At 47.8% G+C, this 12,803-nt stretch overlaps 1 protein-coding gene across 8 annotated transcripts in view; it reads left to right on the top strand.

The window, feature by feature from the left end:
• Nucleotides 1–12,557, top strand: part of TANC2 (tetratricopeptide repeat, ankyrin repeat and coiled-coil containing 2) — a 364,796-nt gene extending 352,239 nt beyond the window's left edge. For 7 of the 8 annotated variants that reach the window (XM_068530956.1, XM_068530955.1, XM_068530954.1 and 4 more), the window contains 3 exons: nucleotides 710–856; nucleotides 3,298–3,398; nucleotides 4,986–12,557. In XM_068530956.1, coding sequence (XP_068387057.1) covers nucleotides 710–856; nucleotides 3,298–3,398; nucleotides 4,986–6,939 — 2,202 coding nt within the window. In that variant the 3' untranslated portion in view covers nucleotides 6,940–12,557. The remainder of the gene's footprint in view (nucleotides 1–709; nucleotides 857–3,297; nucleotides 3,399–4,985) is intronic. The other variant, XM_068530958.1, reaches the window with a different exon arrangement.
• Nucleotides 12,558–12,803: the final 246 nt, after the last annotated feature.

Genomic DNA, 12,803 nt, shown 5'->3' with positions numbered 1-12,803 from the left:
GCTTATAGATTTTCAGATGCAAAATGTAAGAAAAGTTCAAGGCCCCTGTGACCAGGTCCCTAGGTGGGTCATAGATTTACCTCATCTTGGAAAATCCCTCTGACATAGTCAGATGGAATCACAAATTCTAGATTTCACTTCTCTACCACCACCCTACCCCATGCCTTTTCGAAAAACAGGGGAAGACTCATTGATATTCTTTTATGCCATGAGATTAGGGGAGCAACAGCTAGACTGCTTTAGCTCCCACATCCCTTGTGAGGAAGAGAATGGCCTCTTGTAGAGGACTGGCAAGGTGGAACAAAAAGAATTTCCAGATAAGACAAATGTAAAGAAGTAGTAATAACTTTGGAGTGATTGGGACTGGGAAATGCTATGTGTCCTAGGGAGATCAGGTCGAGAAAAAGCTCCTTTGAAATGAACAAGGTCAGTTCCTTGGGAGTCCAGGTGGGAAGCTGGGGTCCCAGGCCTTTCATACGCCAAGAATTTGTTTCTCTGGCTTGTATCTTGGGAATCCCCTTCGTCACCCCTCGCCTGCCAGGTGAGCTTCCAGTAGAAAAGACTGGACTCTTCTGCTCTCACCGTCAGGGCTGGTGTCGGGAGGGCCAACCCTTCGTAGTAACTGCGGAGAGAGGAAGGGAATGGGAGCAACCCTCCTCAGCTGCTCAGCAGACCAACGGTGTGTTTTGCTATCTTGTGCTCCCACTAGAAAGGGAAAGTAAAGGAAGCTGCCCAGCGCTACCAGTACGCTCTGAAGAAATTCCCTAGAGAAGGGTTTGGTGAGGACTTGAAAACCTTCCGGGAGCTAAAAGTGTCTCTCCTCCTCAACCTCTCTCGATGTCGCAGGAAAATGAACGTAAGTCCCTCTCACCCCAGCTCCTTTCTGCAGTCCTGGAAGTTGACGGTCCATGTCATGCACTGGCTTTTACCAGGCCCCTGAAATCCTTGTCTGCCCCATTTGGAACTTGGTTGTCCTTCACAGAGCACTGACATTTGCAATTTGAAAGAAATCAAGTCTAAGTACAATCCGTACCTCAAGCTGTAAAAAAGTTAATCCTGTGGGCACTTTGTAGCTTTCTGAATTTTCCTAATTCCTGCTGAAAGTGACTGGAATACCATCATCATCCTGCCCTGCCCCCAAGTAAGTTTTCTGGTCTTTGGGAAAATGTGAGAGCAGTGGTCGCTAGAATTCCAGCTGCAGTGAGATACAAATTTTAGTCATTCCCTTCCTTACTGGTAGACCCCCTAGTCATTTAAGGAAGGGCTGGAAAGAGGGCCCAGGACCATGAACTTCAAGGTTTAATTTCTAAGGCTAATCTTCAGCTTTTCACTTCTTTCTTCGTCCTTTTATTCTAACATGACATGTCCCTTCTTGTCACAGAGGGAGTCTTAGAACTCCTCCTGGTCCTTTATTATCCCCTAAATAGTCCTTGGTCCTTCTTGCCTGCCTTGCAGATACAGCCTCTGATGCCCTCAGGCACTGCTCCCTTGACCTGCAGACACTCCTAGGCCAAGAACCCTCTCTCAGATCCTGGGAATAGCCAGGATCATGTCAGGAATCTCTGACATCCACTAGCCTGAGGTCTCATGGTTCCTCAGGAGATAAAAATAATCCAAGCCAAACAGGAATGTTTGAATAAAGGGATAGAGAACTCAGGTGTACAGAAGTGAGCTTTCAGCCTCAGTAGCAAGAGATCTGCTATCGGTTCTGGAAAAGTGACCTTTATAGCATCCATCTTTAGATGGCACTGAAAAGAGCGCCCTGATAAATAGACTTGGGTATCTCAGAGGGCACAGTGATGCCCTAAGAGGCAGAGTTTTCCCAGGTGCTGAGGAGAGTGGGGATGTGGGAGGAGTTCTCGGGGAAAGGCAGTGAGGTTCTTACATGAAACAGAAGAAACAGCACCAAGGGTCTCCTCCAGCTCCAGTTAGTGAGAGTTAGACAAAGCTCCGAAGCTGCTGCCAAGCTGCTGGCTGCCTCTTTGCCTCACAAATAGTCTGCTTCTTAAAAATACTCTATAATCTTCCCAGAAATAATGATTGTCCCGAAAGAAAAAATTAAGGGGAAAGGTTGAAACAGTAGAGCTGGAAGCCGATGCTATAAAATAGAACACTTCCTCTCTAGCTCCACGTTGGATCAGAAACAGTTAATCACCTCCCAGGACCACCTGAAGTCTGTCGTCCTATGTAGAAAGTTGCCCGTTAATTTTTTTTCTTTTTTTTTTTTCCAACTTTACCGCCACCCCAGGGCCTTTGTTCTGCCTTAGGACTCACAAGTTTAACCAGAGGCTACTGTGCTATACTATGGCTTTGATAGTAAAAGAGGAGAAAACCTTCCCCTTTAGTTTAGTGTGTAAGGGTGTCTTGAAGACTATGGCTTTGTTCCCCTGGTTCCTGTTCCCAGGGCTTCTCAGAATGAGGACAGATGGGACCGTGTTCCTCCAGGGAGCCTCAGTGATTAAGAGATGAGGTGACAGCACAGGCCCCAGTGACAGCCAGTCTTCTCTCTTGTTTTATTATTATTATTTAAATTTTAAATGTTTCCTAAGTAAGGAACAAGTTTAGAGAAGGAGCAGGCCAGAGAAGCCTCTGTGAAACAGAATGGAAACTGCCGTTCATTGAGCATCTCCTGTGTGCCAGGGACTGTGTATGGGGCTTTCAAATGCTTTATTGCTCTTAATCCTACCTGGGAGGTCCGTATGGATAAGCAAACACACAACACACCCTGAGGGCTTACAAAGCAGAGCAGAGAATTGAACGCAAGCCTGTCTGACATTCCTCCTCCATTGAGTCTCCATAGCCAGTCATTTCTTTTTTACACAAATCCCATCTTCCTGGACTTATTTCTCATCCCTTTAAAGCCAAGGAATAGTGGGTGCAGCAGGAAGGTGGGGGGTAGGATGAGGGTACACATGAGGCGTCGACATGTGTGTTTGCCTCATACACGCGTGTGCAATAAGAGTTCGGGTTTCCAACTTCAAGAGCTTCAGTGGGTTGACATTTGGCTTCTGGACCAGAAAGAACTATGTTACAAAGGCAGAAAGAGGACAAATTAAAAATATTTTCATACTTTCGGGCAGATGAATTCCTGTGAGCCATTGCAGGGCCACACAGGGCAAAAGGCAGAAGGAACTTTCAGTCTGGGCCACGTGGCTAGAGCCATGCCAGGCATGTCAAGAATCCCAGGTGTTCCGTCCATAAATGTCAAAGAAATGTACATATAATCTGTTTTATTCCCAAGCTGTCTATTTTTCATATCTCTTCAATGACTCATTTGCACACCTATTGTAATGACAGGATTTTGGAATGGCGGAGGAATTTGCTACTAAGGCCCTGGAGCTGAAACCGAAATCTTATGAAGCTTACTATGCAAGAGCAAGGGCAAAACGCAGCAGCAGGTGAGGAGAGAGAGAGAGAGGGTGAGAAGCAAGAGCTCTCTTTTCTGAAAATCTGGCCGAGGCAACGTAGACCATCCTGGGGCGTATCGGACAGACCCATACGTCTGTCCCTGAGGACTCGCAGGACCAAGCTTTGGGGCTGGCTCCCATCACACAGAACGCATCGTACAGCTGGCAACTCTTTGGGGCTGTGGAGATGTAGAGCATTTTACTTTGGGAGAAAACTGCCTTTTCATTGTTGGAGAATGGCACCTTCTTCCAAGAAGCCTCTGCCATATCTCAGTCGCTTTTTAACCCCCAAAGCAGATAGCGTAGAGACACTGGTGGCTTAAGAAGAGGTCGCTTGAGCAAAATATCCTCCCAGCCCTTTTAGAGGGGAAAGTAGGATGGGTCATATATCACGGGCTCCTCTTTCTTTTCTTTACAGGCGTTTGGGAGATTCCCTGGATCATTTAGTCTTCCTCCTGGGGCTCTCCTCCAGTCTGGTGGCATCAAGCCTCCTTCTCACATACCCACCCCTCCCAGCACCACACCACACATGCATGGAGACAGGAGGTCCTGCTGCCGGGACTGAGGGGGCCCAAGAGAAACCCCATCTCTTATGCCCCATCTGCTATGGTTTGGCCAGTGGGCAGGAAAGGCTCCAGAAAGATCTAGAAACTGCCATCATTGATCTTTAGATAACTTGTCACTGTCCTTAATGCCTCCTGCCCGGCGCCCTGCCCTTCTCCCCAGCTCTGCCTGTAAAAGAACTGCTTCAGGTTCACAGCTATGACCAGGGGGCATGTGGTCCTGAAAATCAGACCCAGCTTAAGTCTAGTGATGACGGTGGCAGTGATCTTAGTCTTAATTAGCTGGGGCAACAGAGTTCTTACAGAAGCTTGACTGTCAAATTCTCTTTCCCCTTGGATTATTCCTTCCCCACGAGGCCAATTGCCCCTTTTCTGGGCAAGGTTAATAGAGAGGATGGGAGTATCTCTGACTGTCTGTGTCCTTATTTGTAGATTAGAATCTGAGTTTTCTAGTCAGCAAGCCTAATACCTGCCCAGCTTTGATGTAGCAGAATGGAGGAGCCGCAGTGCTGTGGGGCGAGGGGTAGAAAGGGCAGAGGACGGCGTTCTTGCCTAGGATGGAACAGGCCTGAAAATTGGAGCTAAAATATAAAGAAAAAATTCTGCTGGATCAGCAAGATTTTAAATATTGTAGTTACTGTTTTGTTCCTAAGCTAATTGACAGTGACCCTGTAAATGACAACCCCACCCAACCCTCCTACTACCTGGTGTGCATTTGGACACTGAGAGAAACTTCCTGAAGGGCCTGTCTGGACTGACAAAATGGGGACATTTCTCCACTGATGCCAGAGAGGCCAGAGGGAAGATGGAGGCTGAACTGGCTAGGGAATCATTCTGGACTCTTCTGGAATGACAGCCTACCTATTTCCTTCCTTACAAATCAGACGAAAGCAAAGCCCCCCAGATGCCCCCAGACGCTAACAGTTCTCTGAAACAGTGACCATGTTCTCAGCTCTTGGTGGTTCCTGTTGATTCAGAATAACTCCAGTTCCTGTGTTTACATTTTGTCAAGCAGACAGTTTGCAGCAGCCTTAGAGGACCTGAACGAGGCCATCAAGCTGTGTCCAAACAACCGTGAGATCCAGAGACTTCTGCTGAGAGTGGAGGAAGAGTGCCGACAGATGCAGCAACAGCCGCCGGCGGCACAGCAGCAGCCTCAGCAGCAGTTACCGGAAGAAACAGAACCCGAACCCCAGCATGAAGATATCTACTCCGTGCAGGACATACTCGAGGAGGAGTTCTTGGAACAGGATGTTGAGAATGTGTCCATCGGCCTCCAGACGGAGGCTCGGCCCAGCCAGGGGCTCCCGATAATCCAGAGCCCGCCCTCCTCCCCGGCCCACCGCGACTCGGCCTGCATCTCCAGCTCGCCTCTCGGCTCCCACCAGGGTTTTGACTTCCGGCCCAGCAGCTCTGTGGGCTCTCCCACTAGGCAGGGTTACCAGTCCGCCTCACCTGCCCTTTCTCCGACTCACCAGAACTCGCATTACAGGCCCAGCCCCCCGCATACTTCCCCCGCTCATCAGGGAGGGTCTTACCGCTTCAGCCCCCCTCCTGTGGGAGGGCAGGGCAAGGAGTACCCGAGCCCGCCCCCGTCCCCTCTCCGCAGAGGCCCTCAGTATCGGGCCAGCCCTCCAGCGGAAAGCGTGAGCGTCTACAGAGCCCAGTCAGGCTCGCCCGTGCGCTATCAGCAAGAAACAAGTGTGAGTCAGCTTCCTGGCAGACCGAAATCTCCATTATCCAAGATGGCCCAGCGGCCCTACCAGATGCCCCAGCTTCCTGTGGCAGTGCCCCAGCAAGGGCTCAGGCTCCAGCCGGCCAAAGCCCAGATCGTGAGAAGCAACCAGCCCAGCTCAGCAGTTCATTCGAGCACCGTCATCTCCACAGGGGCCTATGGCCAAGTGGCCCATTCGATGGCTGCTAAATACCAGTCTTCACAAGGAGACATAGGAGTAAGTCAGAGCCGGTTGGTTTATCAGGGGTCCATCGGGGGGATTGTAGGGGACGGGAGACCCGTGCAGCATGTGCAGGCCAGCCTGAGTGCAGGCGCCATCTGTCAGCATGGAGGGTTGACCAAAGAAGAGCTTCCCCAGCGACCTTCCTCCGCCTATCGAGGTGGCATGAGATACAGCCAGACACCACAGATTGGGCGTAGCCAGTCCGCATCCTATTACCCAGTCTGTCACTCAAAACTAGATCTGGAGCGTTCCTCCAGCCAACTAGGTTCCCCCGATGTGTCACATTTAATCAGAAGACCTATTAGTGTCAACCCTAATGAAATCAAACCCCACCCACCAACTCCCAGGCCATTGCTGCACTCCCAAAGCGTAGGCCTTCGTTTCTCTCCATCTAGCAATAGTATCTCATCCGCCTCCAACCTAACTCCTACCTTCCGGCCATCTTCCTCGATTCAACAAATGGAGATCCCACTGAAACCGGCATACGACAGGTCATGTGACGAGCTATCGCCAGTGTCTCCCACTCAGGGAGGTTACCCCAGTGAGCCCACCCGATCCAGGACCACACCATTCATGGGGATCATAGATAAAACGGCCCGGACTCAACAGTACCCCCACCTTCACCAGCAGAATCGGACCTGGGCAGTGTCATCAGTGGATACCGTTCTCAGTCCTACGTCTCCAGGCAACCTGCCTCAGCCTGAGTCCTTCAGCCCACCGTCATCCATCAGCAACATTGCCTTTTATAACAAAACCAACAATGCACAGAACGGCCATTTGCTGGAGGACGATTACTACAGCCCCCATGGGATGCTGGCTAACGGGTCCCGCGGAGACCTGCTGGAGAGAGTTAGCCAGGCCTCCTCGTACCCCGACGTGAAGGTGGCTCGGACCCTCCCTGTGGCTCAGGCGTACCAGGACAACCTGCACAGGCAGCTGTCCCGGGACCCTCGACATGGGCAGACATCCCCTATCAAACCAAAGAGACCATTTGTGGAGTCTAATGTTTAAAAGACGTGTGTTGGAGCGAGACCCCTATGTGTTCACTGCACATTTTCAGGCTTGGTTTCCACATTCGAGGTAGTTCTCTGGCTTAATTTCTCATGTAGTTTCCGCGTGGTGTTCAGAGGTGGCAGCCCACATGCCGAAATCCTTTGCATGCAGCCGACTGGGAAGCTGGCCTCCGGGGAGCCGGGACTTGGGTTTCTTTTGTCTGTACCCTAGCCACACGCTCTCTCCCTCTCTTCAGATGCCAACGAGGAGATTGTTGTGCCGTGTGCTTTAACCCAGGGAGATCAGACACACTGGTCAGCTTTTTCCAGGAGACAATCGCTTTCACTGATGTTCTTGTTGTGTAAAATGTCTTTCTCCTTTTTTACAAAAATAAGATGTTCTTGTTCGTTTTCTTCTAGGAACTTTAGAAAGAGTGTGATGCCCCTTTGCCTTTGCATTCTTATCCAGTGTTATCCAAATAGCAGCCCCAGTGCATTCTTGTGCCATGGTCTCCTCCCCTGGACCGCCAGCTCCCTGCAGCCACCAGGTCTAGAATGTTCATTTAGATTATTGCTGGTCTTCCTATGGGGGTAAAGGATCAAGGAGAAAGAGAAGAAATAAGAAAGCACCAATACAGTTATTTGAAATGTCACTACATGGATTTCCCAAGAGGCATTTTAGGAACATTCAGAAAACAACCAGCCCTTTAAATATTTCAGTCAGCCGAGGAAACTGGATGAGAATCATGCACATTTTTAAATAATTCACTGAGTTATTCTTTACGTTTTTAGCCAAATTAACCATTAAAAGCTACCAATTTTCCATGGGTGGGGGAGAGAATAAATACATAGAGACTGTTCTGGATTCTCAGTGGAAGGCTGTAGAAAATCTGTCTTGGAGAAATCTACTTTCTGGGTTCTGATACGTCACTGAGCATCGTATTCCACAAAAAGCATACTCTTCCCGGAGGTTGACTGGTGTATAATCCTGTTAAGTTGGATCTTTGCCTAGAGCCAGATTTTGTTCTACTGGCCCTCTTTTTTTTTTTTTTTTTTTAAACCCAGATGGTATAGTGAAGAATTGGTTTTTGGGGAAGGAAGTTGAATTCTCTGGGGACGGTAAGACTTATTCCCAGAGCTTGCACCCAGGGCCATTGCATTCCATGGCAAATGTTGTCTAACTCCATTTCAAGATCTATTGTTTCATTATCTATTATTACAGGAACTGTTTACTCTTTTCTTTTTCTAGGTAGGAGTGTTTGGGGATTGACATTTAAAAACCAGGCACAGCAAAGTGTTTCAGGGTGAAGAAAGACCCCTTTCAGCCCTGGGTAGGAGCACATAAGGTAGACAGCAAGTCTTCTGATCCAGTCACCCTCCAGACATCTCCTGTGTCTGGTGGTCCTTTGCTAACCGGTCCTTTGAGTGACTGAGGCCAGCATGAGATGGACGGCAAGAACACTGAAATCAAAGCCTTAGCACAGGCCTGGTAGCGACTGCACATCAGCTCTTAAAATTAACAAACTAAACAACTAAAACTAAACAAAAGAGAATTCGGTCACTGTTACCAGGAATCATTCTGCTCTTGTTAGTAAAGGGCTACAGGAAGGGAGGCTTCCTGAATAAACATCCAGATGTGACCAGACCTGTTTGTAATCGTAAGTGTCCTCTGAAAGAATCGTTAAGACATGGGGAGCATGAAGCTGAAATCAGAAACACTTCTTTGCTAACTTAGATTCTGCCAAATACATGAACCCCTCCACCCCCAAGCCTGGAACAGGCCAGGATGTGTGTCCTGTGCTAGAAGTAAACAGCAAGGCTAACTCAAGACCCAGCCTCTGTCCACTCTCTCTGATGCTGAAGGACTATCTCCCACTCAGCCAGCCCAGAGTGGACGTCAGTGTCTCTTCTCTCTCTGTCTCTCATCAAGAAAGTGAAATGTACAGCTATAGCGTCAGCCTACAGCCAGGAGCCCAGCAGCCTCTCAGCTTTTTTTGTCCAGGTCTCAGCCCTGTTGGGCTCTTTGCATCTTACCCTTTTTAACTACTACTCACTGAGGAGCTGCTGCCACATTTTGAAAACTTCTCAGTGTTTATTAGAAAAGTGCCCCCTGTTTATTTGGAACACCACACGTACCACCTGCACCCACCTGAGTGGGTGAGCAGGTTCTACGGTTTTACAAATAACACCACTGATGCCACTTCTCCCGAACGTGTATCTTAGAATTTTCTAGGACGGACAGATTTAGGGTCCATGCCTTACTGGACAAAACACCTAAACTGTCAACAGTCACGATGCAATTCTTTCTTAGCCATTGTAAGAGGGAGTGAATATCACTACTGGGCGCCGGTTGTTTTTGTCTAAAAATTGCCAACTGGACCTTATTGGAGCAGGAGACAAAGTCTGTCCTTGTAAGCAGACTGCCTGTGCCCTGTTTTGCTACTTCACTGCCACGGGATGATCTCAGTGCTGTACCTTAGAGATGCCTCCTCCCCGAGCACCACTTGCTGAATCAATGTCTGGCTTCAGATGGGGGGAAATTTTTCACATGAAACCGGTAAGTTCCACTCACCCGATTCACATCACCCTGAAATGGAGACAGTGGTGACAGACTTTAGCTTACAGGTTTCTCACCAAATCCTACCTTCCGTTCACCCAGAATTCTTGCACTAATGGGTTTCCATCACATCATGTCTTTAAATGGGTGCACTTTATTGTTTGAATTTGTAACTCTGATAAATACTGGATATTTAAGTGTGAGTAATGTCTTCATTAGAAAATAGCAAAACCGCCCTTTTAGTGTATTTTTCAAGGGAAAAAAAAAAAGGAAAGAAAGCAAGCAGTGGATCACAACATTTATAGCACAAGAAATAACTGTTGTATATAAGCATCAAAAAGATTAAGAGTTTTTAAATACAAAAAAATATTTGCAGTGATTTTAAAGTGCTTTTCCAGCAATTTTCTTAGGGACTCCTGAGACATGGTTACTTTATTTACTGGATCAGTAAGGCACACAATTAACAATTAAAAATTAATGTTTATTTACAAAGTAAAGGGAAAACCTGTGTAACATGAGAATTTGGCATGGACAAAATGGAGACCATTTTGTATCTGCTGTTGTATCTTGTCCGGGTTGCAGACGTGCGCTATTAAAAGTCCCAAGTTAATAGAGCACAAACCCTTCTTGTTCCTCTCCCATGTGCCCTTCTTTCTAGATGTGTTTAACTTAAACTCGAAGGCTCAGGAAAATTCCACTAATTAGAATCATGTACAGTACCCCAGGTCGTTGTCCAGAGATACAGGTTTGCTAATTTAGGTAAGCCTGGACTGTTGTAAACAGAACAGCTTAGAGAAAGGTATTCTCGGTCCTTATATTGTATAGTAGTTTATGAACCCCCTCTCTAAATATTGGTATTTTTATATTCCAGAGATGTACCCAACAGAAAAATTAATCAGTATCTAATTTAACATCCATTAAGTATTTTCCTTAGATTTTAGTCATAGACAGTGGGTTTTTGTGGATGTCACCTTGCTTCACCGTACTTTACCACTAGGTGTCACTGTGGCTCTGCACCAGGCTTGTCTGGTAGCAAAGAATGGCAGCATCTCCGGAGGAGCGACATCCAGGCCAACAGACAGGCCCGTAGGCTCAAGAGGGTTCGAGAAGGAGGGAACAAAGGCCTGGAAAGGGGTCTTCACACATCTGTGCCAGATGTGGCGAGATAAGCTCTTTGAACACTACCTGCTTTGGACCTTCAGCCAGGCAGAGGCTGGGGGAAGGCTGACCAGAGCTCCCTTTCTCTGGTGGATGAATGGGTGTGCAGAAGACCTGTCCTCTCAGTTCCTCTCGGCCTCCAACTTTTATAACTCCAGGGGTGTCACGGTTGGGTGGTTTGATTCACAGATAGTTATTTTTCTCCTGCGGAATTGCCTTGGACAAAACCAGTTGCTGAATCTTTGCCACAGAATGGAACAGGCTCTCCCAGGGGGCAGGATGTACCCACCCCATCCCAGTCTCGCCCGCCCTGCCTGTCTATCCCGGGGCTGTCCCCTTCTCAAGAAGCTACCCTGCAGAGGCAGCCTGCTGCTGCCCCGCACCAGGCCCGTGCCGCCCGGTTGTGTGTGCACTGGGGGGTGTGGCTTTCTCTCCTTCTCTTCTAGGAATTCCAGACTGACCGTCTACCATGACAACAGTGAACAAAGGGCTTAGGGGTAGGAGCTACCTACAAAGACGTGTCATGGAAACCTTCACCATGCAATGCCTTGAACTCAGCTCTGGCTGCTCCCAAGAAAAGGTGGCTGGCTGGGGGCCTGGACACAAGCACAATGGGGCTGGTGGAGCCACTGTGCAGAGCTACTTGAATAATCACTGGGTCTTCATCAACTTTTATAACACAGACCACTCAAGGGCTGAAGTGTTGGTAACCTGCATTTCGGTGTCCAATGCCTCACAGCAGCTGAACCACCCTGAGATGCTTGTGGCCAGCTGATGGCCACAGTCAGAGCTTTGAAAGTCAGTACCAAATGAACGCATAATTGGACACCAAAAATCAAGTGTTACTTTCATGTTTCCTCACCCGTATCCTCTCATTTCTTCCTGCTGACTCTGTGATATCTCCACTAAGCTGACCTGTCAGGTTTTAGCTGGATGCATATAGGTGCAGGCCGGCATTGCTCTCGTTTTTTCCACCTAGTCTGTGGAAAGGAAGGAGCTTAGCGGGCTGTGTTGTAGCACTTGCTGGCTGGATTTTTCTCTTGCCTAATCACTAACCAGAACACCTGGTTAGGGGGACTCAACTCAATCCCTCTGGTCCCCAGGACCAGACAGAGAGTTAATTCTGGAAAATTCAGTACTTGAATGTACCTGCCTTATTGTGAACCAACTTACTGGAAAAAAAGTTAGAAATGCTGGCTCCAGATCTCTACTTCATTCACAGGTTATTTTGGAAGTTCTGTAAGTTACACTTCCTGTTCTGGTTTGGTTTTTTTGGTTTGTTTTTGTTTCTGTTTTTTTTTTTTCTTCTTTGGCTGATTCCTGCGGAGTGGGGCCAGTTCCTCGTCAGGCTCAGGGCAGGTGCCATTCTCAGGCATGGCCTCCTTTCCATCCAGCATAGCATCTTTGTCTCTGTTCTGTCTCCTCCAAATCCAAGATGATTTTAATTAGTACAGACATGTACAGTCTACAATTAAAGAGTGATTTGTACTAATATGATTTCGATTCTTCCTCCTCTTTGCTGTCCTTTCAAGACACTTGCTGGAAAAAGCTTTAATGCACTTAGTTTTCCTTTAGGTTTTCTATAACTCAGATGTAAAGGACTTTCTCTGTACAGTATATTATCCAATGCATGTTTGTTCTCTATCCTGATATATTGAACACCACACAGTTGTGAACTCGTGCAGTGGGGATGTCCCACACCCAACAGAGGCATCTAGGCCCCTGTGTATAAGGAAAGACGTTTTCCTTTGCTGTACTTGCTTGAGCAGTTTTATTGTCTGTACATGTGAGCTGTGTGAGATAGATGTGAAAAGTTAAATGAATGCAGTTTCCTGCCCATGTATACAGATCGCCATCTGTACAATGAACTGTATGTATGAAAGCAAATGTACTTATTTATAAATGGGTAACACTTGGAAAAACATGGCGTTGTGGTGCACTCCTTTCATTACAGTACCTCTCAGGGGAGCTGACTTGCACTCAGCGTCACTGAGGCCTGCGGTGTGAGGAAGCCTCCCCCAGGAACAGCTGGCAGAGGCCAAATTCCTAACGATTTGGCTGGTCTCTTAAGGGATACTTAGAGTCACCCCTTCAGGCTCTGGTTCATCAGAGAAGTTACTGAGCACCTCTCTCGGGAGCTGGACACTGCGGTGGGCACGCAAGAACCA

Source organism: Eschrichtius robustus, chromosome 20, assembly GCF_028021215.1.
Source record: "Eschrichtius robustus isolate mEscRob2 chromosome 20, mEscRob2.pri, whole genome shotgun sequence".
In the NCBI taxonomy this organism is placed as follows: Eukaryota; Metazoa; Chordata; class Mammalia; order Artiodactyla; family Eschrichtiidae; genus Eschrichtius; species Eschrichtius robustus.
Note: the sequence above shows the minus strand (reverse complement) of the source record. Positions and strands in the feature narration are given on the sequence as shown.